Raw genomic sequence first — 26,057 nt, 5'->3', positions numbered from 1 at the left:
TGACAACAACCCTGAGCACTACTGATGGTGGTAACAATGACAATATCACCATGAGCACAACTGAGATGGGTAACAGCGACAAGAACCATAACCATGCGCACCATTGAGTAAGTAACCAGAACAATAACCATGAGACCAATCGAGAGGGGCAACAATAACAATAACCATGAGCACAACTGAGACAGATAACAGTAACAATATCCCTGAGCACCACTGAAGTAAGTAACAATTACAATAAACATGAGTACCACAGAGAGCAGTAACAATAGCAATGAGCATGTTAAAGCTGACATCCTTAAGGTGGTCTTCCCAAACCTTTTGACTGCCTCCCTCCATTTTTCTGATCTCGTTTTTGCTGGTTTTAGGACTCTGAGCCCTTTATCACTGCTAACCAGTGCTAAGGTGTTTGTGCTCTCTTCCCTAAACATGGTAACATTGGCTCCTACCCAACTGGCATATTTAATTTATGTATACGTCCCTAGTAAAGTGCAATATCTGTGCCCAATGCCAGTAAATTAAATGCTACTAGTGGGCTAGTTATTACATATTAGCCACCCCTAAAGTAGGCCCTAGGTAGCCCATAGGGCAGAATGCTATGTAAGTAAAAAGCAGGCCATGTACTTCTAAGTTTTACAGGTCCTGGTAGTGAAAAACTCCCAAAGTCATTTTTCAATATTGTGAGGCCTGCTCCTTTTATAGGCCAGCATTGGAAATTCCCTTATATACATTTAAGTGATAATTTCAGATCTGACCGGAGTAGCATTGTCATGCCTGGTATGGTTGGAATGGTAATGAGAAATCCTGCTTACTGGTGAAGTCGGATTTAACATTACTATTTTAGAAGTGCCAGTTATAGAAAGTAGGAATTTCTCTGCACGTACTGCTCTCTGTGCCTCACAGCTTGTCTCCAAGTCACGTCTGGTTTGTGCTGGTTGACAGCTCCCCTTCTGCATTCCACCCAGACAGCCATAAACACAGGACACTCAGCTGTATCTGCATCCATCGGCATACTGAAGGGTCTTCCTGGTCAGGAAGGGTGGAGGGGTTCTCACTTACACTTTAAAGGCTAGTAGCCTGACATCACACAAAGGACTGATAACTCCTGCAGATCTCCTGGCAGACAGAACTGGGTTGAAAAGGGAACTGGTGCACTTCAAAACCACTCTTTGAAGTCTCCTCCACTTCAAAGTCACATTTGGGTATATATTGGGTCTATGACTCCCCTCAAATCACACACCTCTGGACCTGCAACTGGGCTCTGACAGAGGGACTGCAGTCCTGCCTAAAGGACTCAACTGGACTGCTTTTCTGGAAGGACTGCTCTTCTGCTTGTTGCCCTGCTGCTCCCGGACTCTGCTGGATGGACTTTGCCTCCCCCCCGCAAGTGAGCTCCAAGGGCTTGGAATGAGCTTGCCTCCTGTTGAGAAGTCTCAGGGACACCAAAGACTTAGGGGGTCATGACGCCGCCAGGGGTAATGTAGCGTCCGTACCGCCAACAGGCTGGCGGTACGGAGACCCTTATTATGACCGCGGCGGTAGCGCCGCAGTCGCACCGCCCGGCCGGCGGTTTCCCGGCGTTTTAGCCCCGGCGGTGATAATCCGCCTGGGCAGCGCTGCAAGCAGCGCTACCCTGGGGATTATGACAGCCCTAGCGCCAGCCTGTTTCTGGCGGTTTGCACCGCCAGGAAGAGGCTGGAGGTAAGGGGTGTCCTGGGGCCGCTGGGGGCCCCTGCACTGCCCATGCCACTGGCATGGGCAGTGCAGGAGCCCCAAACAGGGCCCCAGCCAGCTTTTCACTGTCTGCATAGCACCCGTCGCACGGCCGCAACACCGCCGGCTCCATTAGGAGCCAGCTCCTATGTTGCGGCCTCATCCCCGCTGGGCCGGCGGGCGCAAACTAGGTTTGCGTCCGCCGGCCCAGCGGGGATGTTGTAATGGGGTCCGCTGGAGTGCGGCCACATTACCGCCGCCCGCCAAGGTCGTAATGACCCCCTTAATCTGCCAGCACCTGGACTCTCTTGCTGAGAGTCCTGAATTGCCAAATGGTGTCAAACCCAATTCTTAGGCCCTTGGGAGTGACTTCTAGTGAAACAAATAAGAAACCAGTGTACAGACACCCAGAACAACTTCAGGACTGGCGCCGCACTCTGATGCCGCGCTGCTGCCTGCACCGGAGCCATGCGCCTTGCATGCTGCAACCTCAGCTGCAGGCCTGCCGCCGCAGAGCATCTGAAGTCCCGGCACCGCCTGAGTTCAGAGCATCATTTCACAGACGTCCATGGTGTCCGACTCCGCTGCATCACCTGTGGTCCCTTGGTGTGATTGTGACCCTGCGAAGGCAGCACCTCACGTCTTGACCTGCTGGATCCATCAATCTCACTGCATTCTAAGGAACCAATGTCTCACAAACGAAGCAGCAGCAACTCCTCTGCAACTGTAAGGAACCAACGCCTTGCCTCCCCTGCCTAGCAGTAAAGAACCAATGCCTCACCTCCCCAGTAGCAATAAGGAACTGACGTCACACCAGCTCCGGCGATGCCTCAACTCCTCAACTCCGTGCAGTGTCTTTGTTTCCTCATCGTTTCAAAGGTACTGTACTTGGGGTCCGGGCAAATCCATTGCTGGCCCACACTTCCCCACAAGTGGAGTCGAACTGTTGGAAGCTACTTCATCACAACGTCTTGGTAGCCCCAGCTGGAGCTACTCTGTTTCTAAGCACTAGATCACATGCAATCTTTAAAATATTGTATCTTCTTTTGTGGGCGTTGCATTTTTATCGATTTGTTCTTATTTTATTCAGATGAATATTATCTATTTTTAGGGTCGAGCCTGGGTTGCATGCGCTCGCGCATGCATATCGCAGCGAGACGCTTTAGTTATTAGAAAAGGGCTCGGAGCCCTGTCGACGTCATGTCAGTGTGTTTGATTGGTTCGTGGGCTTGCCTAGTAAAATCTGCTTGCTTTCATTAGTGGAAGGCATGCACACGTCATGCCTTTTCCGGTGGTTAGCCCTCCTCGAGCGCAGCGACCAAGTACAGAAAACATGTGAGGCTCGCTGTTTTCTGTTGGATCGTGGCCTACTTTTTCTTTATTTTCCTAGCGCGATTTTGCTTGGCAGAAGTCGAGCGCTTTACACAGTTAATTTCACTTTTTCAGGTTACGTACATAAAAGCACTTTTGCCTATAGATGAAAAGTCGGGTTAGGAGTTTACAACGCGAGACCCGTTGCATTGCAAATGCTTGTTCTAAACTGGTGTGGAGTACTTTAGTGGTGTTTTCACTGTGCTACTGAAGTAGTTATTGCACAAGACCCTTACAGATTGCTGTCTAAGTTAAGCCTGCCTGCTCTGTATCAAGCTATCAGAGGGTGAACACAGGATAATTTAGGTTGTGTTGTGACTTACCCTGACTAGGATTGTGGTCCCTACTTGGACAGGGTGTATATCTCTGCCAACTAGAGACCCAAATTCTATCAGAGTACCACTGAGGTAAGTAACAATAACAATATCCATGTGTATCACCACGTGGGGTAACAATAACCATGAGCACCACTGAGGTAAGTAAAAATGACGATAACCATGAGCACACAAAGGTATGTAACAATGACGATAACCATGAGCACCACTGAGAGGGGTAAACACCATGAAGGTAAGTAACAATAAGTATAATCATGAGACCCATTGAGAGGGTATAACAATATCAGTGAACATGAGCACCAGTGAGGTAAAAATGACAATAACCATGAGCACCACTATGGCAAGTAACAATGATGAGAGCCAAGAGCATCGCTGAGAGGTGTAACAAGAACAATAACCATGAATACCACTGAGGGGGGTATCAATAACAATAATTATGAGCACCACTGACATAAGTAACAATTACATTAACTATGAGTACTAACGGGAGGGGTAACAATAACCATGAGCACCACTGAATTGGGCAAAAATAACCATGAGAACCACTGAGGTAAGTAACAATGACCATAACCATGAGCACTACTGACATAGGTAACAAAATCAATAACCATGACCACCACTGAGGTAAGTAAGAATAAAAATAAACATGAGCACCACTGAGGTAAGTAACAGTGATGATAACCATGAGGACCACTGGGAGGAGTAACAATGACAATAACAATGAGCACCACTGAGATGGCTAACAATAGCCATGAACACTACTGAGGTAAGTAACAATGATGATAACCAAGAGTACTGTTGATGTAAGTAACAATGGTGATAATTATGAATACTACCAAGGTGGATAACAATAACAATAGCCATAACCATGAGCACCATTGAAGTAAGTAACAATAACCATGAGACCTACTGAGAGGGGTAACAATAATAATAACCATGAGCACCTCTGAGATGGGTAGCAATAACAGTAATCATGAGCACCACTAAGGTAAGTAACAATAACCATAAACACCATTGAAAGGGGTACAAATAACTGAGTACCACTGAGGCACGTAACAATTACGGTAACCATGAGCATCACTGAGATATGTAACAATAACTGTAGCCATACGCACCACTGAGATGGGCAACAATAAAAATAGCCATGAGCACCACTGAGGTACATAACAATGAAGATAACCATGAGCACCACTGAAAGGGATAACAATAATCAGAACCATGAGCACCATTGAGGTAAGTAATAATGATTATAACCACAAGCACAACTGAGAGGGTTAATTACTACAATAACCTGGAACACCACTGAGAGGGGTGACGAATAACAGTAACCATGAACACTACTGAGATAGGTAACAATGAAAATAACCTTCAGCACAACTGAGATTGGTAACAACAACCATATGCATCACTATGATAGCTGACAATATCAATAACCATGGGAGATAGGTAAAAATAACCATGAGCACCACTTAGATAAGCAACAATGGCAATAACCATGCTCAACACTGAGATGGGCAACAATAACAATAACCCAGAGCACCACTGCAGCAAGGAACAGTGAAGAGAACCATGAACAACAGTGAGATAATAACCGTAACAAAAACCCACTGTCGTCTTAAGGATTTTTTGGTCCAGGTGCAAGACATATGTTGGGGACCCAATTTAACACAACCTTGATTTTTATGACACATTTCATGCTAATTACAGCCTGTTTGATGCCAAACAATACTTTAAAAATAGGGTCACACAAAACAGATGAAATAGATGATGTCTGGAACTCCAAAAATCCTTAAGTTGACACTGAGTAGCGGAGAGACAGGATCAGAGGTAGAGCCACAAGAGAGAGGTTTAAATTGAGAATTACAATAGACAGGGGTAAAATAGAGAGAATGTTCACTTTCCCAGGTCAGGCAAATGCACACTTTGCTCATACCATAAAACGTATCTGCAATAACCATGAACACCTCAGAGGTGGGAGACATTAACCATCTGTGATAGGAACCAAGAAACAGCTTAAGTAGCATTTGCGTACAAAACAGACTTGTGTTGCAATGTTCTTGCTATATCTGAATGAGACATCACTTATGAAAACATAAGCTGACCGTTTCATTATGGACAACATATACAGAACATACTTGTGTGGCATTATTCTTGGAAAAATGTGGTAGGCCCATCATTTGATTTTGCTGTCAAATCTAGTGTCTGTATTGTGGATCAACACTGTTGCATGAAGTGTGCATTAAGCGCCATTACTTAATAAATCAAAAATCACTAGAAAAACAAAAAAATCTAAAGCGCAGAAACATATGTATGAATGAAGAGCTCAGCAGGCCCAACCCTAGCTCAAACAAACTTCCTGGACATATGCATTTGTTCATATTGTCTTTGTAAACTCTCTCGTTTTAAGCACTGAGTTCAATAATAAAATGGAGGTGCTCTGGCCCTATTTACCAGGGGGGTAGAACCGCTGGGTTTCTATCCGTGGAGGCTCCGCCAGCTCCACTTGTGGAAATCCTTGACCTTACAACCCACTGCATGGCTACTGGTAGTCGCCCTGCCTAATTTAGGGTGGACTACCACCTTACATATTTTCTGACCAGACCACTATCTGAGCAATGGTGGTCCTTGGAAATAAAAAGTAAAAAAGTTCCTGATGCAAAGGCAGTCCTGGGGAGGAAACTGTAAAAGTCTCACTGATGCGTAGGGTAAGACTCCATACGCATTAAGGATATTTTACATTTATTATTTTAACAGCGTAACCCAGCTCTAGATAATTGCTGCTAAAAAGCAAAAGACAATGTCAGGTGGGAAGCACAAGCAGAATCACTTTCACCACATAGAACCTCACAAAGCAGGCAGAGATCTCGAGAGATGGTAGATGGCTCTCCACCGGCATGGATGGGAAAGCATCTGCTGATTTCGAGGGCTGCAAATCATAACCTAAATTAGACCCTCTTCATCTACTCTCCTCTTTGTCACAGTTTAGACAACCACCCGCAGAGATTCTCCTCTTATTTAGTTTGACTTTGCTTACCAAATTCAATTTCTTTCCCCGAAACGTCAATATCTGTTTTATTGTCTATTGAATATTAGTAAGCTGCCTAATCTTCGAACGTGCAAAGAAGAAACTAACTGATTTGCCATTTCCACTGCACCAAAACCCATTTCGCCTGTTTTCTTCACATATGACTGACTTCCTCTTTTCTCAAGTCTTGAAGTGTACTTCTACAGTGAAATTAGGTTCTCCCTTTTCATCACCTGAAGTGTCACCTCTATTCATTACTAGATGGTCAACATTCACTTGCCTCACAACCACTTGGCTATGATCATTACACGCTGTAAGCCTCTCAAAGATTGAATTAATGAATATTACATTTAATAAATGCGTGATCACTACAGGCGGTTTATGGTACCGTGTTGACCAGCCTGTCTAAAAGAAACGTTTGAGAATACATCTGATCTGAAAATAGACCGATTCTCAATTGTTAGCAACAGGTCACGTGACTGGGCTGCGACAGTGATGACACATGGAGAGAATTCCATAACTTCAGTATGAGGTAGAAAGCAATCCTCCACCTACACAGGCCATAGTTTTGTGAGGAGACAAAAGCAGCACTAACGATGACCACAGAGTTGTAGACTGTGGGGGTCATTCCGACCCCGGCGGGCGGCGGGCACCGCCCGCCAGAAGACCGCACCGCGGTCAAATGACCGCGGCAGTCACTCTGACTTTCCCGCTGGGCCGGCGGGCGAACGCCAAAAGGCCGCCCGCCGGCCCAGCGGGAAAGACCCAGCAACGATGAAGCCGGCTCCGAATGGATCCGGCGGAGTTGCTGGGGTGCGACGGGTGCAGTGGCACCCGTCGCGATTTTCAGTGTCTGCCAAGCAGACACTGAAAATCTTGCTGGGGCCCTGTTAGGGGGCCCCTGCATGCCAGTGGCATGGGCAGTGCAGGGGCCCCCAGGGGCCCCACGACACCCGTTCCCACCAGCCTCTTCCTGGCGGTGTAAACCGCCAGGAACAGGCTGGCGGGAAGGGGGTCGGAATCCCCATGGCGGCGCTGCTTGCAGCGCCGCCATGGAGGATTCCTTTGGCCAGGGGAAAACCGGCGGGAAACCGCCGGTTTCCCTTTTCTGACCGCGGCTTTACCGCCGCGGTCAGAATTGGCCAGGAAGCACCGCCAGCCTGTTGGCGGTGCTTCCGCGGTCGTTGGCCCTGGCGGTCGGTAACCGCCAGGGTCAGAATGACCCCTTGTGTCTAGAAGGTAAACCTTTTAGAAAGGCAGATGAGGTCCTTTCTTGTGAATCTTATGTGGGAAAAACATAATTCCCTAATTCTCTAAAAGAAAGGAAGCCAGTTTAGAGTGCCAAATGAGCAAAGAAAAGGAGTGCTGAGAAAGCCCACCGTGAGATGGGTGGCCACATGCAGACTGATTTGTAGCGAGGAAGTCATGTAGCAGTGGACACCGCTGTGAAAGGTTTCCATCATACCCTTGAAACAGGATGAATGACTGGACTACGGCTTTAGGCAAATTAATGTGAGAGCTGAAAGTGTTTTTGAAGCATCCTACTGTTAACAAAATAAATTAGTCATAATGTTATTATTTTGGGTATTTGAGCAATAGGGTGGTCGAAGGGGAATCTGAGGTTCTGAACTGATTAGGGGAAAGGAATGTCCAAGATCTGCAGACCACCAGCAAGATAACCAGATGGCCTTTAAACAACTAACCACTAGAGCGTCTGTCTTATCTGAGATAAAGTGACTTCTTACTCATCAAGGCAGACACCTTAGAAAGATACTTTTTTGGAAATTAGCCTGTGCATTCTTTTCATTAATATTAAGTTTTTGATGAGCACTGCCATCGCATCATCGTTGGATTCCCTTAGATTTCAATGCAGCCATGCACTATCGAATGGAACAATATCAAGGCTGCATTGAAATCTAAAGGAATCAAACACCCCACGTCACCTTCATGCATACTTTTAAAATATTTTTTATTTGATTTCGGGTCATAGTTAAATAACCTTATTACTTATCTTAATATGATGTTTAAAAATGTATGGTGCAAGCTAAATCCCATTCTTAAATTCTGTGCTCGTGTGATGATGCAATCACATATTTCCATGAGGGGATGTTCTTGTTTTAACTATGATGTGCTTCAACTGCAATAGCCTACCGTAAATGCTCTTGTATAACTATCAAGTTAAATGAATGCACTTTAGACAGAGCAAGCACATAAAAACAGGTGCTGGGCTCTGCTCTGAGCCAGCACAACTGCTCATGAGACACCTCTGCACGATTATTTTCACATCCTGTTGATTTTAAATTTCATCATTTGCTGCCTTTAAAGTTATATTATTTTCCTAATAAATGTGAGAAATACCTCTGCTCAACCAGGAGCATGTGTGCATCAATATATGCCACAAAATTAAAAGAATAAATGCATTCCCAAAATTTTTTAAAGTGCCACCAAGAACAGACTATGGGCCAGATGTATCATTTATCCAATTTGTGATTATATGCGAATCACAATTACGTAATCACTATTTGAATGTATGAAACTCCAGAAGTTTTATTTAGTGATTCCCAATGGCTGGCATATCGACCTGCCTCATTAATATTCATGAGCTAGGTCACAATTTGCGACCTATTGTGAATGACTATAATCACAGGGATGGTGGCCTGCTGGGCTCAGCAGACTACCATGCCTGTGATTACATTTAAATAAAGCATTTTTTTTTTTAAATGCAGCCCATTTTCCTTAAAAAAATGGAATGCGTTTAAAAAATAAAAATACAAAGTTTTCTTTTAATTTTTTAAAAGCAGGCAGTGGTCCACAGGACCACTGCCTGCTTTTAAAAAATGGGTAAGCATACAATCACAAAGGGGAAGAGGCCACTTGGGGACCCCTTCCCATTTGTGAATGGGTTACCACCTACTTGAAGTAGGTGGTAAAATGAGAATGTTTTGCGACCGCATTTCGGTCACAAAACATTCCTACATACTGCAGTGATTCAGTATTAGGCAGGGACACCCTAAACAAGCCCCTTCCTAATACTGAGTGGGTATGTAATCACAATTCCAATTTGCGATTTGGTAACAAGTTACTGAATTGCAAATAAGAATTCATACATACCAAAATGCATTTTTGCAATCGCAAAAGATCCGATTGGGCTGTTTGCGATTGCAAAAATGCATGATACAACTGGCCCTGAGTCTCTTGAGTTCATTGGTTCAATTAAGAGAAGACACCCTAGTCTTCTGTGACAACCTTCTCTACCAGCTCTTCAACCCTGTTCTCTAAAAAATTATCTAATTTTACACCCATACTCTATTTAACATTCCTAGATGCACCTGGGCCTTCTCCAGCAGACATCAAGCCGAATGGTTGACATTGTTGCTGGAGACAGTTCCAGTTGGTCAATTATACAGTGCTTCTACTGTACTCTGAGGTGCAATGTAGAATATTGGACACTGCTTTATCTGACAAATGCAAAAAAGCTGTGGCAGTTCCTCTGTTAGCTGACATTAACAGGTTAAAGAATCAGACACCTTAAGCCCGTTCAAGATGCACGAACATTATCTTTGGAGCCTTTCAGTGTATGTCCAAAAAACTGTAATCCTGCAACCAGCGAACCAACTTTTTATCCATTTAAAAGGACTTTTGATCATTATCTTCTCTACCTTGCAAAGTTCATCCACTTCTGCACTCATGACAATTTCTTTCAAGCACAAACCCAAAATAAACTTCACATACAAAAATGATATTATCCCTCATTATTAGTAGTCTGATAATCCTTCCATTAACTCCACCCCCACTGGAGTTAGTGATACTAGGGGCCAGTAACCCTGGAAGGCGAGGTTATGGGGAAATTACAAATTGCACCTCAAAGAAAAGAGGAATTATCAGGGGAAAAGGTAATTCTGGGTCGGGCTTCCTATGTAAAGTAATTTATCCTCCCACAGTTTTACCTGGAGATATCAAACACCTTCAGCAGCCGAAATCTTCAGAATCTTGCTGAAGCAGCTGATGATTTCAGTGTTCCTGTGGATCTTTTAATTCTGATTGCGCTGGTACCTGCTTTTAAAGACCCCATTAAGACCTCATTAAGAGGGTATTCATAACAAGGAGTAAAGAGGCTGCAATATGGCTGTGAGCAAGGATACTCTACCCCAAAGATAAAGTAATCTAAATCCCATTAAGCAAATTGGTTTCTCTGGTAAAGACCATTGTGATGGCCCAAGTTTGTAAACAGTGCACGTTTGGCAGCTATGCAAACCGAGGAGCTAGGTAACTCTTCAAATGGTAAACATTTCATAACAATTAAAGGGGTGTGAAAAACTGACTACCAATTTTTTTCAACACATTCCTGTTATTTACCACCCACCTCTGTAAACAGTACCCACATGCCCCAGTTTCTTTTTTGCCAAAATGGTGGTGTAAGCTCGTCTCTTGTTAGCAACTGACTGATTACAAACTGATTGCTCCAGTTTTTACCATACCAAGGGCCTCATTTAAATCTTGGCAGACGGGGTTAACTCTGTCAGGGCAGCAGAGTAAATTACTCCATATACTTGGTGAAGTCCCCAGAAGACTATAATTTTAGCAGGGAGGGAAGTCCACTGCCGTTGTGTCAACATACAAATCAGACCCATGTTCTGCTCATTTACAGTGCGCGGTTGCCCTTGCCTGTGCTAAAGAGACAAGTTCACAAATAAAAATATGTTCAAAGTGTTGCCGTACTTCAGATGACGTTCGCACATTTCTGCCAGTAGACGGAGGTGGGCCAATGACTTTAGATCCAAATGCGATGTGTGTTACATCTTGGTTCTTACAGTTCCGAGAGCTTCCTGGCACTCTGTTGGTCATCTGATCTGTAAAGAAATTAAAATACAAATCTATTTGGACATGATATTCAAAAACACAGCAAAATATAATAAGGCAGAGTCAGAGCAGCAAATCATTACCAATATCTGTTGTGATAACGAACATAGGGCCTGATTACAACTTTGGAGGAGGTGTTAATCCGTCCCAAAAGTGACGGTAAAGTGACGGATTTACCACCAGCCGTATTACGAGTCCATTATATCCTATGGAACTCGTAATACGGCTGGTAGTATATCCGTCACATTTGGGACGGATTAACACCTCCTCCAAAGTTGTAATCAGGCCCATAGACTGTAAACTGGTTTGAAATAAGTCATAGCATGAAAATCACTTGTGATTTTAGGCAGAAGTGCCCAAGTAAATTGCCGGTGTTTACAAAACTTACTTAAAAATAAATAATGCGAAGAGAAGAAAAGAGTCACGTCTCGCCATCAGTCAGAAACGTGAAATCAAGTAGTCAGGAGGCCTGAATCTCCAAACCTTAAATGTATATTATAATATCAAATAACAGGCCTATTCACACGGGGCTTTTACTACACTAGGGTGCTCTCTTGGTGCCATTGACCGGCGATAGACATTTGGGCCAGGATCAAGCCGATGTTCGCATCATTTAAATCAAGTATACATGCTCCAAACCTGGGGCTGCAACCTGTGTAATACAGATTAATTCAAAGCTTCAAAGGGGCTAAATGGCTGAGCAAGGTATTATCAGTAAATTACAGTTCTGAATATATATCCACAACTGCACACAATACAGTAAGTGCTCTTCACCGGTTTCAGGTTTAGGGCGAAAGGTGTGTGTTGCGTTTACAACATCACAATTATGGCATCCCTCATTCTGTTGAAGCATGTCTCATGGGCGAATTAATAAAGAATCGTAGCTCTAATTTTACTGCTGTAGCTTGATGGAGGCTGTAGTTGAGGGGGGCGCGCTCAAAGTCTCAACCGGACACCTCCACCAATCAGTGTAAGATTATTGAAATGCAAAAAACATGACTCATGTATCACCCTGGTATTCGGGATTCTAAGCTCCCAGAGACATCACTTAAGCAAGTTAGAAGCCTTTCGGAAAGTAGAGGAAATACCCTTTCAAGCAAGTACAGTATCAATGAATTTAGAACAGCAGAAGCCAAACATATTTAACATTTGGGCAACAAAGGTTGTGCTATGTATTATGGCTTGAGGAAGAAGTCTGGCAGAGTAGTATCTCTCAGAGTGAGAAATTCACTGCTTAGAGAAGAATACATTCATATAGTGCACTATTCAACATGAGCGATCATTCGTTAATTAATTTATTCATTCAACAAAAACGTGGATGCTGTCTACTAGGCACATTCTTCCAGCAGGACACTATGGGGGTCATTCCGACAGACCGCCAGGGCCGGGGACCACGGAAGCACCGCCAACAGGCTGGCGGTGCTTCCCGGGCCATTCTGACCGCGGCGGTAAAGCCGCGGTCAGAAAAGGGGAACCAGCGGTTTCCCGCCGGTTTTCCCCTGGCCCAGGGAATCCTCCATGGCGGCGCTGCTTGCAGCACCGCCATGGGGATTCCGACCCCCTTCCCGCCAGCCTGATGGATGGATGGCTGGATGGCGGGAACGGGTGTGGTGGGGTCCCTGGGGGCCCCTGCACTCCCCATGCCACTGGCATGGGGAGTGCAGGGGCCCCCTAACAGGGCCCCATGAAGATTTTCACTGTCTGCTTTGCAGACAGTGAAAATCGCGACGGGTGCTCCTGCACCCGTCGCACCCCTGCAACACCGCCGGCTCCATTCGGAGCCGGCTTCTATGTTGCAGGGGCTTTCCCGCTGGGCCGGCGGGCGGCCTTTTGGCGGTCGCCCGCCGGCCCAGCGGGAAAGCCAGAATGGCATCCGCGGTCTCCTGACCGCAGAGCGGCCATTTGGCGGTGACCGCATGGCGGGCGGCGACTGCCGCCCGCCGCGGTCAGAATGACCGCATATATATCAGAGAATTTTCACCGAGCGCTCTACTTCCTAGGGCACTTTTGGAAACGACAACATCTTTGCCCAGTAATGGCCAGAGCATGGTTACTTTGCAAGCTTGGAAACCGGATTACTCCTGAATGGTGTATCATGTCTTTCAAAGATGGAGTTGCTACAGAAACGTAATGTCATGGGTTTAGGTAGTTTTAGCTGATGTTTTTATTCCTGATAGCTGATTTGCAATCAATACTCCCTGATGTGTGACATAGTCGATGACTCTTGTTTCTTATTATGATGATGCTGTCAGTCGTTAATCTGCACTGTATTTAACACGTCTGCTGATATCGGCAAACCCTTTATAACGGCAGCTGCACGGTTTATTACATTCTCCTAAATATGTTTATTTTGCAGTAATAACTAATTACTAGCTTTTTCACTTACTTAGTTTTAAGATACCAATAATGTCCAATGTTGCACGGAGTCATGTTACAAGGTAAAGTCTTGATCACCTGATGCACGTCTGTTTACATTCACAAGAGAATCTAGGGTGACTGGGCTTTAATGAAAGATTACTGGACATTGAGCAGGCACATGCTGGAGGAATTTGTCTGTAAGCGCTTCAGATGTCAGCAAGATCCATGTCATTTAAATTCTTCCATTTGGTCCCTTGCTAGCCTCCGTACCAAGCAGCTTGCATTTCGCGACGGCTCCTGAGTAGAGGAGGTGGGCGAGCTAACAAATTAAAAGGGAGAGACGAGCCAGGAGTCTGACTTGGCTCGAAATGCTCCTGCACGAGCCGAGCCCTGAAAATGTTTGGCATGTAAATCATGCAAAACATATCAGGTACACATAAAAATTCAAAAACGGTATTTCTTGCATGAAGAAGCGTTTCACTTCAGTACATCAGATTATATCATGGCATTGAGAGGCCAATATTAAAAGTGAGTAAGAGTTTTTATACCAATGTCTTAGAATCAGTCACCCCCAACAACCAGGATGAAAATGATCTAAAGAGGCAAATTATCTGTCATGCTTACCCTACAGGTGGCATAGATTGTTCTTAGACATGGAGTAATATTATACACCAGTGTTTCTTAACCAGTGGTCTAGGGATCTCTGGGGTCAGCGAAACCTACTAAGGGGTCAGCAACTGCTAACAAAATTAGATATTATTAACAGATTAATAAAATATAGAAGCAAAATGTAAAACTGAGCATTTTAAAACGTTCTGTAATATTGAAGGTAGTTGAAATTGGAGGATAAAAATTATGTTAGTATCCTCAGACTGATTCATAGCAGCAATATAAGTGTATCAAACAGAATATAATATGGATTATCAGTGGCCTAAATTTAATTCAGAAAAGCCCCAACCTTCCCATTAAAATTAAGTCTTTGCCTTTTTAAATTTGTTTATGAATTAATTAAACTATGGTATAATTTGTATATCTGATGAGTGCTTATTTCTGTATTTCCTGTGTATTGTTTTACAGTTCAAATAAAATGCTTAGGCCAGGGGCCCCAGCTTTTATTATTATCTCAGTGGGAGTCCTTGGATTCCAATAATGGTTCAGTGAGGTCCACAGACTTCACTGATGATTTAGTGGGGGTCCACAGAAGTCAAAAGGTTAGGGGGCACTGTTATAGACTATTAAATCAAACACTAGAGGTTTTTTTTTATAGTACATATCCTGAACTCACATATTAGAAGGTGCACATCATATGTGATGAAGGAGAAAAAAAGAGGCTCAGTGAAAAAAAATATTCTCCTAGGATCACCCAATTAGGTCAAGCGGGGGAGCTGGAATTGATCCCAGGTTGTCAAGTTTGATAGTGTGAGATTTAGCCACTGTTTGTATCTCTTTCATGCTCATTTCAGCCTCGAAAATCCAAGGTGACTTCGAGCTGAGCCAGACAGATGGCTCCAGCCTGGCTTAAGCTTTCAGTGACTTGCCAAACTCTACTCCCGAGCCCTACAGCATAGTTTGGTATTCTGCCTGTTACACACAAGCAATAGAGAAAAACGTTGAGCCGTCAAAAAATCAATTGTGAAAAACTGTCCAAAAGGTAGATTTTCCCTCATGACCTAGGATGCTGGCTGTCAAAATGCAGTAGACTACTTTTGCCAGTGTTTTTTTTGTGCACAATTGTAGATACTGTGTCATCTATAATCCTAATGTTAAGTTCCAGGAAAGTGATTGTATCTCCGTCAATTGTGTGAGTAAATTGTAAGAAGGGATCCCTGGTATTGATCCAAGCAAAGAACTCTGTAGCCAATGTCATATCACCTCTCCATAATATAAGGACATCATCAATGTACTGATGTCATTGCCTAATATTTGACAAGTATGGGTTGGTATTGCTGTATAGGTGTTTACATTCAAATTGATGGACATAGAGATAGGCTATACTTGGAGCAAATGTGCTTCCTATTGAAGTGCCCTTTATAGGGCCTAATTGTGAGTCGACTGTCGGACCACCTGAACTCGAATACAGCGGTTGGGAGGCGGCTGTCAAACTGACAGCCTCAGCACCACTGTATTACGATGTTTCCGCTGGGCTGGCCAGCGGAAACAATGTGGCGGCATTGGCCTTGGCTCCCTCAGGGAGCTGAGGCCAATGACGTCTCACTGGTGGTGCCACCAGCACCCTCGGAAGCAGACAGTGCGCATTCCGAGGGTGCTGGCAGTGGCCCCCTATGGCCACAACTCTGCCTTTCCGCCAGCCTTTTCATGGTGGGGACCCCCCACTCCACAACCTTCAGAAAACCTTTAGATGGATCCCAGCAGACTGCCGCAGGACAGTCACCCACACCTTCGTCACAAGCAGGCTTGACTACTGCAATGCCCTCTATGCTGGCACCTTGACCAGAAGCATAAAAAACTACAACTTATCAAGAACGCCGCCACCAGACTCATCCTGGACTTCCCACGCCGAGAACATATCTCCCCGCACCTGAGGACCCTCCACTGGCTCCACGTCGAGAAAGGAATCACCTTCAAACTACTCACCCAAACGTACAAGGCCATACACAATGCAGAACCAGCCTAACTGTACCACTGTGTCTCCTTCCACACCCCCGCCAGATCTCTCCACTCAGCTGGCCCTGGCCACCATCCCTCTCAATCATAAAATCACCCACTTTGCAGCAAAGAGCTGAAACAACCTCTCCCTGCACCTCAGACAAAGTCCATCGCTCACTGTTAGACTTTTCATCCTTGGCGTGGTCTCCCTTAACTTTTTGCCTCTGTTCCCCAGGTTGTTGATGTGTGCTGGACTCTGATTTTACTGTTTTTGTTACTCTGGGCACTTTACCACTGCTAACCAGTGCTAAAGTGCAAGTGCTCCTGTTTAAAATGTGTACGTAATTGGTTCTCCATGATTGGCATATTTGTTTTACTGTTAAATCCCTAGTAAAGTGCACTAGAGGTGCCCAGGGCCTGTAAATCAAATGTTACTAGTGGACCTGCAGCACTGGTTGTGCCACCCACACAAGTAACCCAGTAATCATTTCTCAGACCTGACACTGCAGTGTCTGTATGAGTATTTTTACACTGTAATTTCGACTTGGCAAGTATACCCACTTGCCAGGCCTAAACCTTCCCTTTTCTTACGTGTAAGGCACCCCTAAGGTAGGCCCTAGGTAGCCAAAAGGGCAGGGTGCCGTGTATGGATAAGGTAGGACATATAGTAATGTGGTTTATATGTCCTGACAGTGAAATACTGCCAATTTCGTTTTTCACTGTTGCAAGGCCTGTCTCTCTCATAGGATAATATGGGGGCTACCTTTAAATATGATTAAAGTGTAGATTCCCCTAGCGAGTAGATGGACATGTGGAGTTTGGGGTCCCTGAACTCACAATTAAAAAATACATCTTTTAGTAAAGTTGATTTTAAGATTGTGCGTTTGAAAATGCCACTTTTAGAAAGTGAGCATTTTCTTGCTTAAACCATTCTGTGACTCTGCCTTGTTTGTGGATTCCCTGTCTGGGTCAGTTTGACAGTTGGGTTGTTTTTCACCTCGCACTAGACAGTGACACAAAGGGGGCTGGGGTGTAACTTGCATTTCCTGATTAGCCATCTCTGCTGGGAGGGAGGGGTGGAGTGGTCACTCTCATCTGAAAGGACTGTGCCTGCCTCTGACAATGACGGCTCCAACCCCCTGCTGTGTGTCTGATGCCTTGCCTGGGCAAGGCAGGATTTCACAAGTAGGTATGAGTCCCCTTTGAAGAAAGGTGACTTCAAAGACTAAAATGGGTATAAGAAGGGCACTCAAATCTACAGACTTTAGAAACACTTCTGGAACCAAGAGGAACCTCTGCCTGGAGAAGAGCTGATAGCTGAGGAAGAAGTGCTGCCCTGCCTGTGACTGTGCTTTGTGGAGCTTTCCTGCAGTGCTGCTTCTGCCAGAGTAAGAGGGCAAAGACTGGACTTTGTGTGCCTTCCATCTTGTGAAGAAATCTCCAAGGGCTTGATTTAGAGCTTGCCTCCTGTTGTTTGAAGTCTCAGGGACAGCAATGACTTCTCTCTACCAGCACCTGGAGTCTCTGGAGAGACTCCTGCTCTGACAAGTGGTGCCCTATCCAGTCCCTGGACTGGGCCCTTGAAAGGAAAGCTGGTGGAAATCCAAGGAAATCGACTTTGGACGACTTCGGACTGACGCCGCTGCTGAATCCGGTAACGCCGCCTGCACCTGACGTCGTGACCTTCGCTGGAACGCGACGCTCTTCGCAGGCCCGACGCCGCAGCAGCCCCGCTGAAGTCCGCGACTCCGTGGAAGTCGCCACACCACGTCGTGACCGACGCCGCTTGAAGTGCACGGATTCAACATTTCGCACAGACGCCACGATTCCCGACTTCGCGCATCGGCTTGTTTTCACTCTTCACCAAAGGTACTGTACTTGGGGGTCTACACGACTCCGTGTCTGGCGCGGCTGGTGTCGGCTTGTTGGGAACGACTTCGTCACGACGCCGTGTTAACATCTCATCGAAGCATTTTTGTTTCTAAGCACTATTTTTGGAGTTTAATCTTTAAAAATTCATAACTTGACTTGTGTATGTCGGAGTTTTGTCGTTTTGGTCTTGTTTTGTTTAGATAAATATTTCCTATTTTTCTAAACTGGTGTTGTGTCATTTTGTGGTGTTTTCATTAAGTTACTGTGTGTGTTGGTACAAATACTTAACACCTAGCACTCTGAGGTTAAGCCTACTGCTCTGCCAAGCTACCAAGGGGGTAAGCAGGGGTTAGCTAAGGGTGATTCGCTTTTACCCTGACTAGAGTGAGGGTCCTTGCTTGAACAGGGGGTAACCTGACTATCAACCAAAGATCCCATTTCTAAAATTGGTGATCAGCGGTTGGGATTTGGACTTGTATTTGTACTTGACATACAGTAATTAAGTGTACACTACTGTTTGAGTTCAGACCACTACGTGACCACATACTGCTTGTCTTGAGATTTTTGCTTTTTCTCTTTTTGTGGATTTTTCCCTACGTCCACTTTGTTTTTTTCGCTGATCGTTGATTGACTTTGAACTTCATTTGGGAACTTGTTTCTGCATTTGGAACTTTGCACTCTGTTTACCTTTCATCACGTCTCTACTTCGAGATGCATCAGTTGGAGCTGACTTTGACCTTGAGAAATTGGAGAGTTATACCAAAACTCAGTTGAAGCAGTTCTGTAAAAGTTTTGACTGTCCCATTAAGAGCTCATCCAGGAAGGAGGAGCTGCAAAAGGCGCTGAGTGCCTGGGTGACAGCCAAGAGCACTGAAGGGCACACAGAGGATGAGGGAGATGAGGAGGATGAGGAAGAGTGTTCAGTACACAATGGTATTGTGGGTGGGCCTGTTATGTCCAGGGAGAAGGTCTCCAAGGCAGGTAGCAGTGTCTCATCTAAGGGTCTGACACCTGAGGAGTTGCAGGACAGACAGGCAGAGAGGGCATACCAATTGGAGCTGCAGAAGCTCAAGCTGGAGAAAGAAAGAGATGAGAGAAGAGCAGTCCTTGAGGAAAGGAAGATGCAGCTGGCTCATGAGCTTAACTTAAAGGAGTTAGATCAGAGGAGCCAGTCCAGTAGGGATGGTGGCAGCAATCCTACAGTGCAGCCGGAGAGAAGGGTACACATCCCAAAAGGCCTTGTGAGGGATTATAAGAGGGAAGATGATATCTACTTGTGGATCAAGGGTTATGAGTCAGCTCTCCACATGAACCTAGTCCCTGAAGCTCATTGGGGGGCAGCCCTGTGGAAGCATTTTGAGGCAGAGGGGAGGGACACACTGACGGCCTTAGGGGATGCTCAGAGTCTCACCTACCCTGTCATGAAGGAGGCCTTACTCACCAGGTATGGTCTCACCCCTGAGCAGTACAAGGAGAAGTTTAGATCCTACAAGAGAAAGGAATCCCAAACATGGTTGGAATGTGTTGATTCTTTTTGCAGGTCACTGGATGGTTGGGTGAAGGGCAGTAAGGTAAACATGTATGAGGGGCTTTACAATTTAATTGCTTGGGAGCACTTGTACAGTTTATGTTTTCCAGAGCTGCGCCAGCACCTCATTGACAGCAAGCTGACTGACCCCAGGAAGCTTGCGCAGGAAGCGGACCGCTGGGAGAGCACCAGGGTCCAAAAGAGATATGGGGGAGACCACGCCAAGGGTGGGTAGGGTCCCTCTCAGAAGAAAGGGGGTAAGGGCAAACAGGGGGAGTTCTCTAAAGGACCCCAAACTTATTCCCAGGGTAAGCATTCCCATCCCCCCAGTGAAAAGAAGCCATGGTTGTACAAAGGGAAGCCAGTGGCAGGTGGTCCCCCACGTAAGTGCTATGCATATGACCAGGTGGGTCATGTGAGGGGGGACCCCAAATGCCCCAAAAGTACACCGGCACCCACTGGTGCACCGTCCCAGGGTTTGGCCAGTGTAGCGCTTGGGGAGGAGTTGGTTTCAGGTGGGTGGGAACCAGCAAAAATGACCCTTGTCTCACTAGGGGACAGCGAGATGGTCCAGAGAAACCTAGTGCCTGATAACACTAAGAAATACAGGCAATGGGTGACCATCAATGGACAGAGGGTGGAGGCTCTGAGAGACACAGGAGCCAGTGTGACTACAGTGAGGAGTCACCTGGTGCCTGAAGAGCAGATTGATCCCCGGGTACTTCACCAAGTAGTTGCTGTAGACAACTCTGAGCGCCTCTGCAGAGTGGCGCAGGTTCTCTTTGAATGGGGGGGGGGGGTCTCAGGTTCCTGGAAAGTAGCTGTGAGTCCAACCATGCCTGTTGATTGTTTGCTAGGTAACGACTTGGAGGATTCCCCTTGGAAGGAGGTGGAACACAGGTCTCACTTGGAGATGTTGGGTCTGCCTGGGTGGGTATGCGTATCCACCCGGTCTATGGCAGCCAATCAGGGTAGTCAAGAGCCCCTGGAGCCTGAAACAGTGGCCCAGGGGACCGCCAAGAAGAGGAAGGGCAGGGGGCGCGGGAAACCGGCCCCAGAAGTTCCCACGGTCCGGGAGGAGGCAGAGCCTGAGGGTGATGCCCCGGAGCCTACAGGGGAACAGGTGGCTGAACTGGGGGAGGTCCCTGAGCTGTCGCAGTGGCAGCAGGAAGGGGGACCCACCAGGGAAGCATTCTGCACAGCGCAGAAGGAGTGCCCTACTCTTGAGGGGCTGCGGCAGCAGGCTGCAGCCCAGGCAGCTGGCGAGGCGCCAGGTACTCACCTGATATATTGAGAGGATGGCCTCCTGTATAGTGAGCCTAAGGTTCCGGAGCCTGGGTCAGCTCGTATGCTGGTGGTACCCCAGTGCTTCAGGGCCTTCCTACTGGGTTTGGCTCATGATGTGCCTTTGGCAGAACATCTAGGGCAGGACAAGACCTATAAGAGGCTTGTCTCCCACTTTTACTGGCCCTTGATGCACAAGCAGTCAGCTGCTTATTGTAGGTCTTGTCAGACTTGTCAGGCAAGTGGCAAGAGTGGGGGGAAATGCAAAGCTCCCCTCCAACCTTTACCTGTAGTCAGTACTCCCTTTGAAAGTGTAGGAATTGACATTGTGGGGCCTCTGGATCCCAAGACAGCCATGGGCAACAGGTTCATCCTGGTCTTGGTGGACCATGCCACACAGTACCCAGAAGCCATTCCTCTAAGGACGGTCACTCCCCCGTGGTGGGACGTGCCTTGATGGGAGTTTTTACCCACATGGGGTTCCCCAAGGAAGTGGTATCTGATAGAGGTACAAACTTCATATCCACTTATATGAAGTCTCTGTGGAAGGTGTGTGGGGTAACGTACAAGTTCACCACACCTTACCACCCCCAAAGTAATGGTCTGGTTGAGAGATTCAACCTCACCTTGAAAGGCATGATTCAGGGCCTGTCAGAGCCCTTGAGGTGTAAGTGGGACGTCCTCTTGCCATGCCTTCTGTTCGCTTACAGGGAGGTGCCTCAAAAGGGACTTGGCTTTAGCCCCTTTGAGCTCATCTATGGCCACCCTGTGAGGGGACCGCTCAGTCTGGTGAAGGAGGCTTTGGAGAAAGCTCCTAGTATACCACCCCAGGATGTATTTAGCTACATGCTGGCACTAAGAAACCAGACTGCCCGCTTCAGGAGTCTTGCTCAGGAGAACCTGGAAGCAAGCCAGGAGGATATGAAACGGTGGTACGACCAGAATGCCACTCTGGTTGAGTTTCAGTCTGGACAAAAAGTGTGGGTCATGGCACCAGTGGAGCCTAGGGCTCTCCAAGATAAGTGGACTGGGCCTTTTGAGGTGGTGGAAAGAAAGAGCGAGGTCACCTATCTGGTACACATGCAATCCCCCAGGAACCCCTTGAAGGTCCTACATGTCAACCGCCTCAAATCACACTTTGAGCGAACTGAGCTATCCATGCTCCTAGCGACAAAGGACGGGGTGGAGGAAAAGAGTGAGCCTCTTCCTGACCTCCCGTCTGCAGGAGAGAAAGATGGGTCTGTGGAGGGAGTGATCCTCTCCCCCTCCCTGACTGAGGAACAGCAGAGGGACTGTCGCCACGTGCTGGGACAGTTCGCCTCGCTGTTTTCCCTGATCCCAGGAGTCACACACCTGTGCACACATGATGTGGACACTGGGGACAGTACACCTGTTAAATATAAGGTTTACAGGGTGACTGACAGGGTCAGGGCTTGCATTAAGGAGGAAGTCTCCAAAATATTAAGCCTTGGAGTTATTGAGCACTCCAGCAGTCCTTGGGCCATCCCAGTGGTCTTGGTCCCAAAGGCTGCTGCTCCTGGTGCCACTCCAGAACTTAGGTTCTGTGTGGACTACCGGGGTCTCAATGCGGTCAGCAAGACTGACGCACACCCCATCCCCCGAGCTGATGAGCTCATTGATCGGTTAGGAGCTGCCAAGTACCTCAGTACGTTTGATTTAACAACTGGGTACTGGCAGATTGCCTTAACTGAGGGGGCAAAGGAGAGGTCAGCATTCTCTACCCCAGATGGGCACTTCCACTTCAATGTGATGCCCTTTGGGATGAAGAACGCCCCTGCCACCTTTCAGAGGTTGGTCAACCAGGTGTTGGCAGGACTGGATGAGTTCAGTGCCGCCTACCTGGATGACATTGCTGTGTTTAGTTCCACATGGGAGGAACACCTGCAACACCTCTGGAGAGAGTTAGAGGCCCTGCAGAAGGCAGGCCTCACTATTAAGGCGAGGAAGTGCCAAATAGGGCAGGGTTCTGTGGTGTACTTAGGACACCAGGTGGGGAGTGGCCAGGTGGCACCCCTACAGCCTAAGATTGACACGATTCTGGCTTGGGAGCCTCCCAAGACCCAGACTGAAGTGAGAGCCTTTTTAGGTCTCACAGGAGGTTTGTTAAGGGATATGGTACCATTGTTACCCCCTTAACTACGTGGACTTCTAAGAAGCAACCCAAGAAAGTGATCTGGACAGAGGCTTGCCAGAACGCTTTTGATGCCCTGAAGGCTGCCATGTGCACAGCACCTGTGCTGCGGGCATCTAACTACTCCAAGGAGTTTGTTGTGCAGACGCCTCAGAGCATGGTATTGGAGCAGTACTCTCACAGCTTAATGAAGAGGGCCTAGATCAACCCGTAGCCTTCATTAGCAGGAGGTTACTACCCAGGGAACGTAGGTGGAGTGCCATAGAACGCGAAGCGTTTGCTGTGGTCTGGGCACTGAAGAAGCTAAGACCCTACTTGTTTGGGACTCACTTCCGAGTTCAGACCGACCAAAGGCCCCTCAGACGGTTAATGCAGATGAGGGGTGAGAATCCAAAACTGTTGAGGTGGTCCATTTCCCTACAGGGGATGGACTTTACGCTGGAACATCGTCCTGGTACAGAGCACGCCAATGCTGATGGTCTGTCCAGGTTCTTCCGCCTTAGTGATGAGAACTCCCATGAGGTTGGGTAGTTGCTCCCCACTTTTAGCTGGGGGGGGACACGTGTTAGACTTTTCATCCTTGGCGTGGTCTCCCTTAACTTTTTGCCTCTGTTCCCCAGGATGTTGATGTGTGCTGGACTCTGATTTTACTGTTTTTGTGCACTTTACCACTGCTAACCAGTGCTAAAGTGCAAGTGCTCCTGTTTAAAATGTTTATGTAATTGGTTCTCCATGATTGGCATATTTGTTTTACTGTTAAGTCCCTAGTAAAGTGCACTAGAGGTGCCCAGGGCCTGTAAATCAATTGTTACTAGTGGGCCTGCAGCACTGGTTGTGCCACCCACACAAGTAACCCAGTAATCATGTCTCAGACCTGACACTGCAGTGTCTGTAAGTGTATTTGTACACTGTAAATTCGACTTGGCAAGTATACCCACTTGCCAGGCCTAAACCTTCCCTTTTCTTACATGTAAGGCACCCCTAAGGTAGGCCCTAGGTAGCCACAAGGGCAGGGTGCAGTGTATGGATAAGGTAGGACATATAGTAATGTGGTTTATATGTCCTGACAGTGAAATACTGCCAATTTCGTTTTTCACTGTTGCAAGGCCTGTCTCTCTCATAGGATAATATGGGGGCTACCTTTAAATATGATTAAAGTGTAGATTCCCCTAGCGAGTAGATAGACATGTGGAGTTTGGGGTCCCTGAACTCACAATTAAAAAATACATCTTTTAGTAAAGTTGATTTTAAGATTGTGCGTTTGAAAATGCCACTTTTAGAAAGTGAGCATTTTCTTGCTTAAACCATTCTGTGACTCTGCCTTGTTTGTGGATTCTCTGTCTGGGTCAGTTTGACAGTTGGGTTGTTTTTCACCTCGCACTAGACAGTGACACAAAGGGGGCTGGGGTGTAACCTGCATTTCCTGATTAGCCATCTCTGCTGGGAGGAAGGGGTGGAGTGGTCACTCTCATCTGAGAGGACTGTGCCTGCCTCTGACAATGCCGGCTCCAACCTCTGCCTGGATAAGAGCTGATAGCTGAGAAAGAAGTGCTGCCCTACCTGTGACTGTGCTTTGTGGAGCTTTCCTGCAGTGCTGCTTATGCCAGAGTAAGAGGGCAAAGACTGGACTTTGTGTGCCTTCCATCTTGTGAAGAAATCTCCAAGGGCTTGATTTAGAGCTTGCCTCCTGTTGTTTGAAGTCTCAGGGACAGCAAAGACTTCTCTCTACCAGCACCTGGAGTCTCTGGAGAGACTCCTGCTCTGACAGGTGGTGCCCTATCCAGTCCCTGGGCCCTTGAAAGGAGAGCTAGTGGAAATCCAAGGAAATCGACTTCGGACGACTTTGGACCGCCGCCGTTGCTGAATCCGGTATTGCCGCCTGCACCCGACGCCGTGACCTTCGCTGGAACGCGACGCTCTTCGCAGGCCCGCTGAAGTCCGCGACTCCGTGGAAGTCGCGGCACCACGCCGTAACCGACGCCGCTCGAAGTGCACGGATTCAACGTTTCGCACAGACGCCGCGATCCCCGACTTCGCGCATCGGCTTGTTTTCACTCTTCACCAAAGGTACTGTACTTGGGGGCCCACAAGACTCCTCTGTGTCCAGCGCCGCTGGTGTCGGCTTGTTGGGAACGACTTTGTCACGACGCCGTGTTAACATCTCATCTCATCTCATCGAAGCATTTTTGTTTCTAAGCGCTATTTTTGGAGTTTAATCTTGAAAAATTCATAACTTGACTTGTGTATGTCGGAGTTTTGTCGTTTTTGTAGTTTTGTCGTTTTGGTCTTGTTTTGTTTAGATAAATAATTCCTATTTTTCTAAACTGGTGTTGTGTCATTTTGTGCTGTTTTCATTAAGTTTCTGTGTGTGTTGGTACAAATACTTTACACCTAGCACTCTGAGGTTAAGCCTACTGCTCTGCCAAGCTACCAAGGGGGTAAGCAGGGGTTAGCTGAGGGTGATTCTCTTTTACCCTGACTAGAGTGAGGGTCCTTGCTTGAACAGGGGGTAACCTGACTGTCAACCAAAGACCCCATTTCTAACACTCACCATCTTCAGGAAGAACCTGAAGACATGGCTCTGCAGATGGGGTTCCCCTCTGACCCACCCCGACCCCCCAGCGCCTTGAAACCCTAACAGGTGAGTAGCAGCACTTTACAAAAACTGACTGATTGATTTATATTTTTGTAGCATAGGCTTTGCAAGTACAGTACTTGTTAAGTTCTGTGGGTAGAGGCTCTAGTACTTTAGTACGTTTTAGCACCCATCAATATCTTCCCAACCAAATCCACATGGATCCTTCTCTACATATGTATGATCCAAAACATTTACACATCTTTTGATCAAGTAGAACACTCTTTCAATGTGTCCATGCACAGAATATGACTTTGGTGGAAGTTCATTTAGAGGGACTTGTCTCTCAAACTCGCTGTACCAGAGATCATTAAATGTGT

At 46.7% G+C, this 26,057-nt stretch overlaps 1 protein-coding gene across 1 annotated transcript in view; it reads right to left on the bottom strand.

The window, feature by feature from the left end:
- CFAP20DC (CFAP20 domain containing) overlaps positions 1 to 26,057 on the bottom strand; it is a 1,731,599-nt gene that overhangs the window by 1,043,700 nt on the left and 661,842 nt on the right. The window contains exon 9 of the mRNA XM_069206541.1: positions 11,161 to 11,291. Coding sequence (XP_069062642.1) covers positions 11,161 to 11,291 — 131 coding nt within the window. The remainder of the gene's footprint in view (positions 1 to 11,160; positions 11,292 to 26,057) is intronic.

This window comes from Pleurodeles waltl, chromosome 9, assembly GCF_031143425.1.
Source record: "Pleurodeles waltl isolate 20211129_DDA chromosome 9, aPleWal1.hap1.20221129, whole genome shotgun sequence".
In the NCBI taxonomy this organism is placed as follows: domain Eukaryota; kingdom Metazoa; phylum Chordata; class Amphibia; order Caudata; family Salamandridae; genus Pleurodeles; species Pleurodeles waltl.
This window is presented reverse-complemented; position numbering and strand designations above follow the sequence as displayed.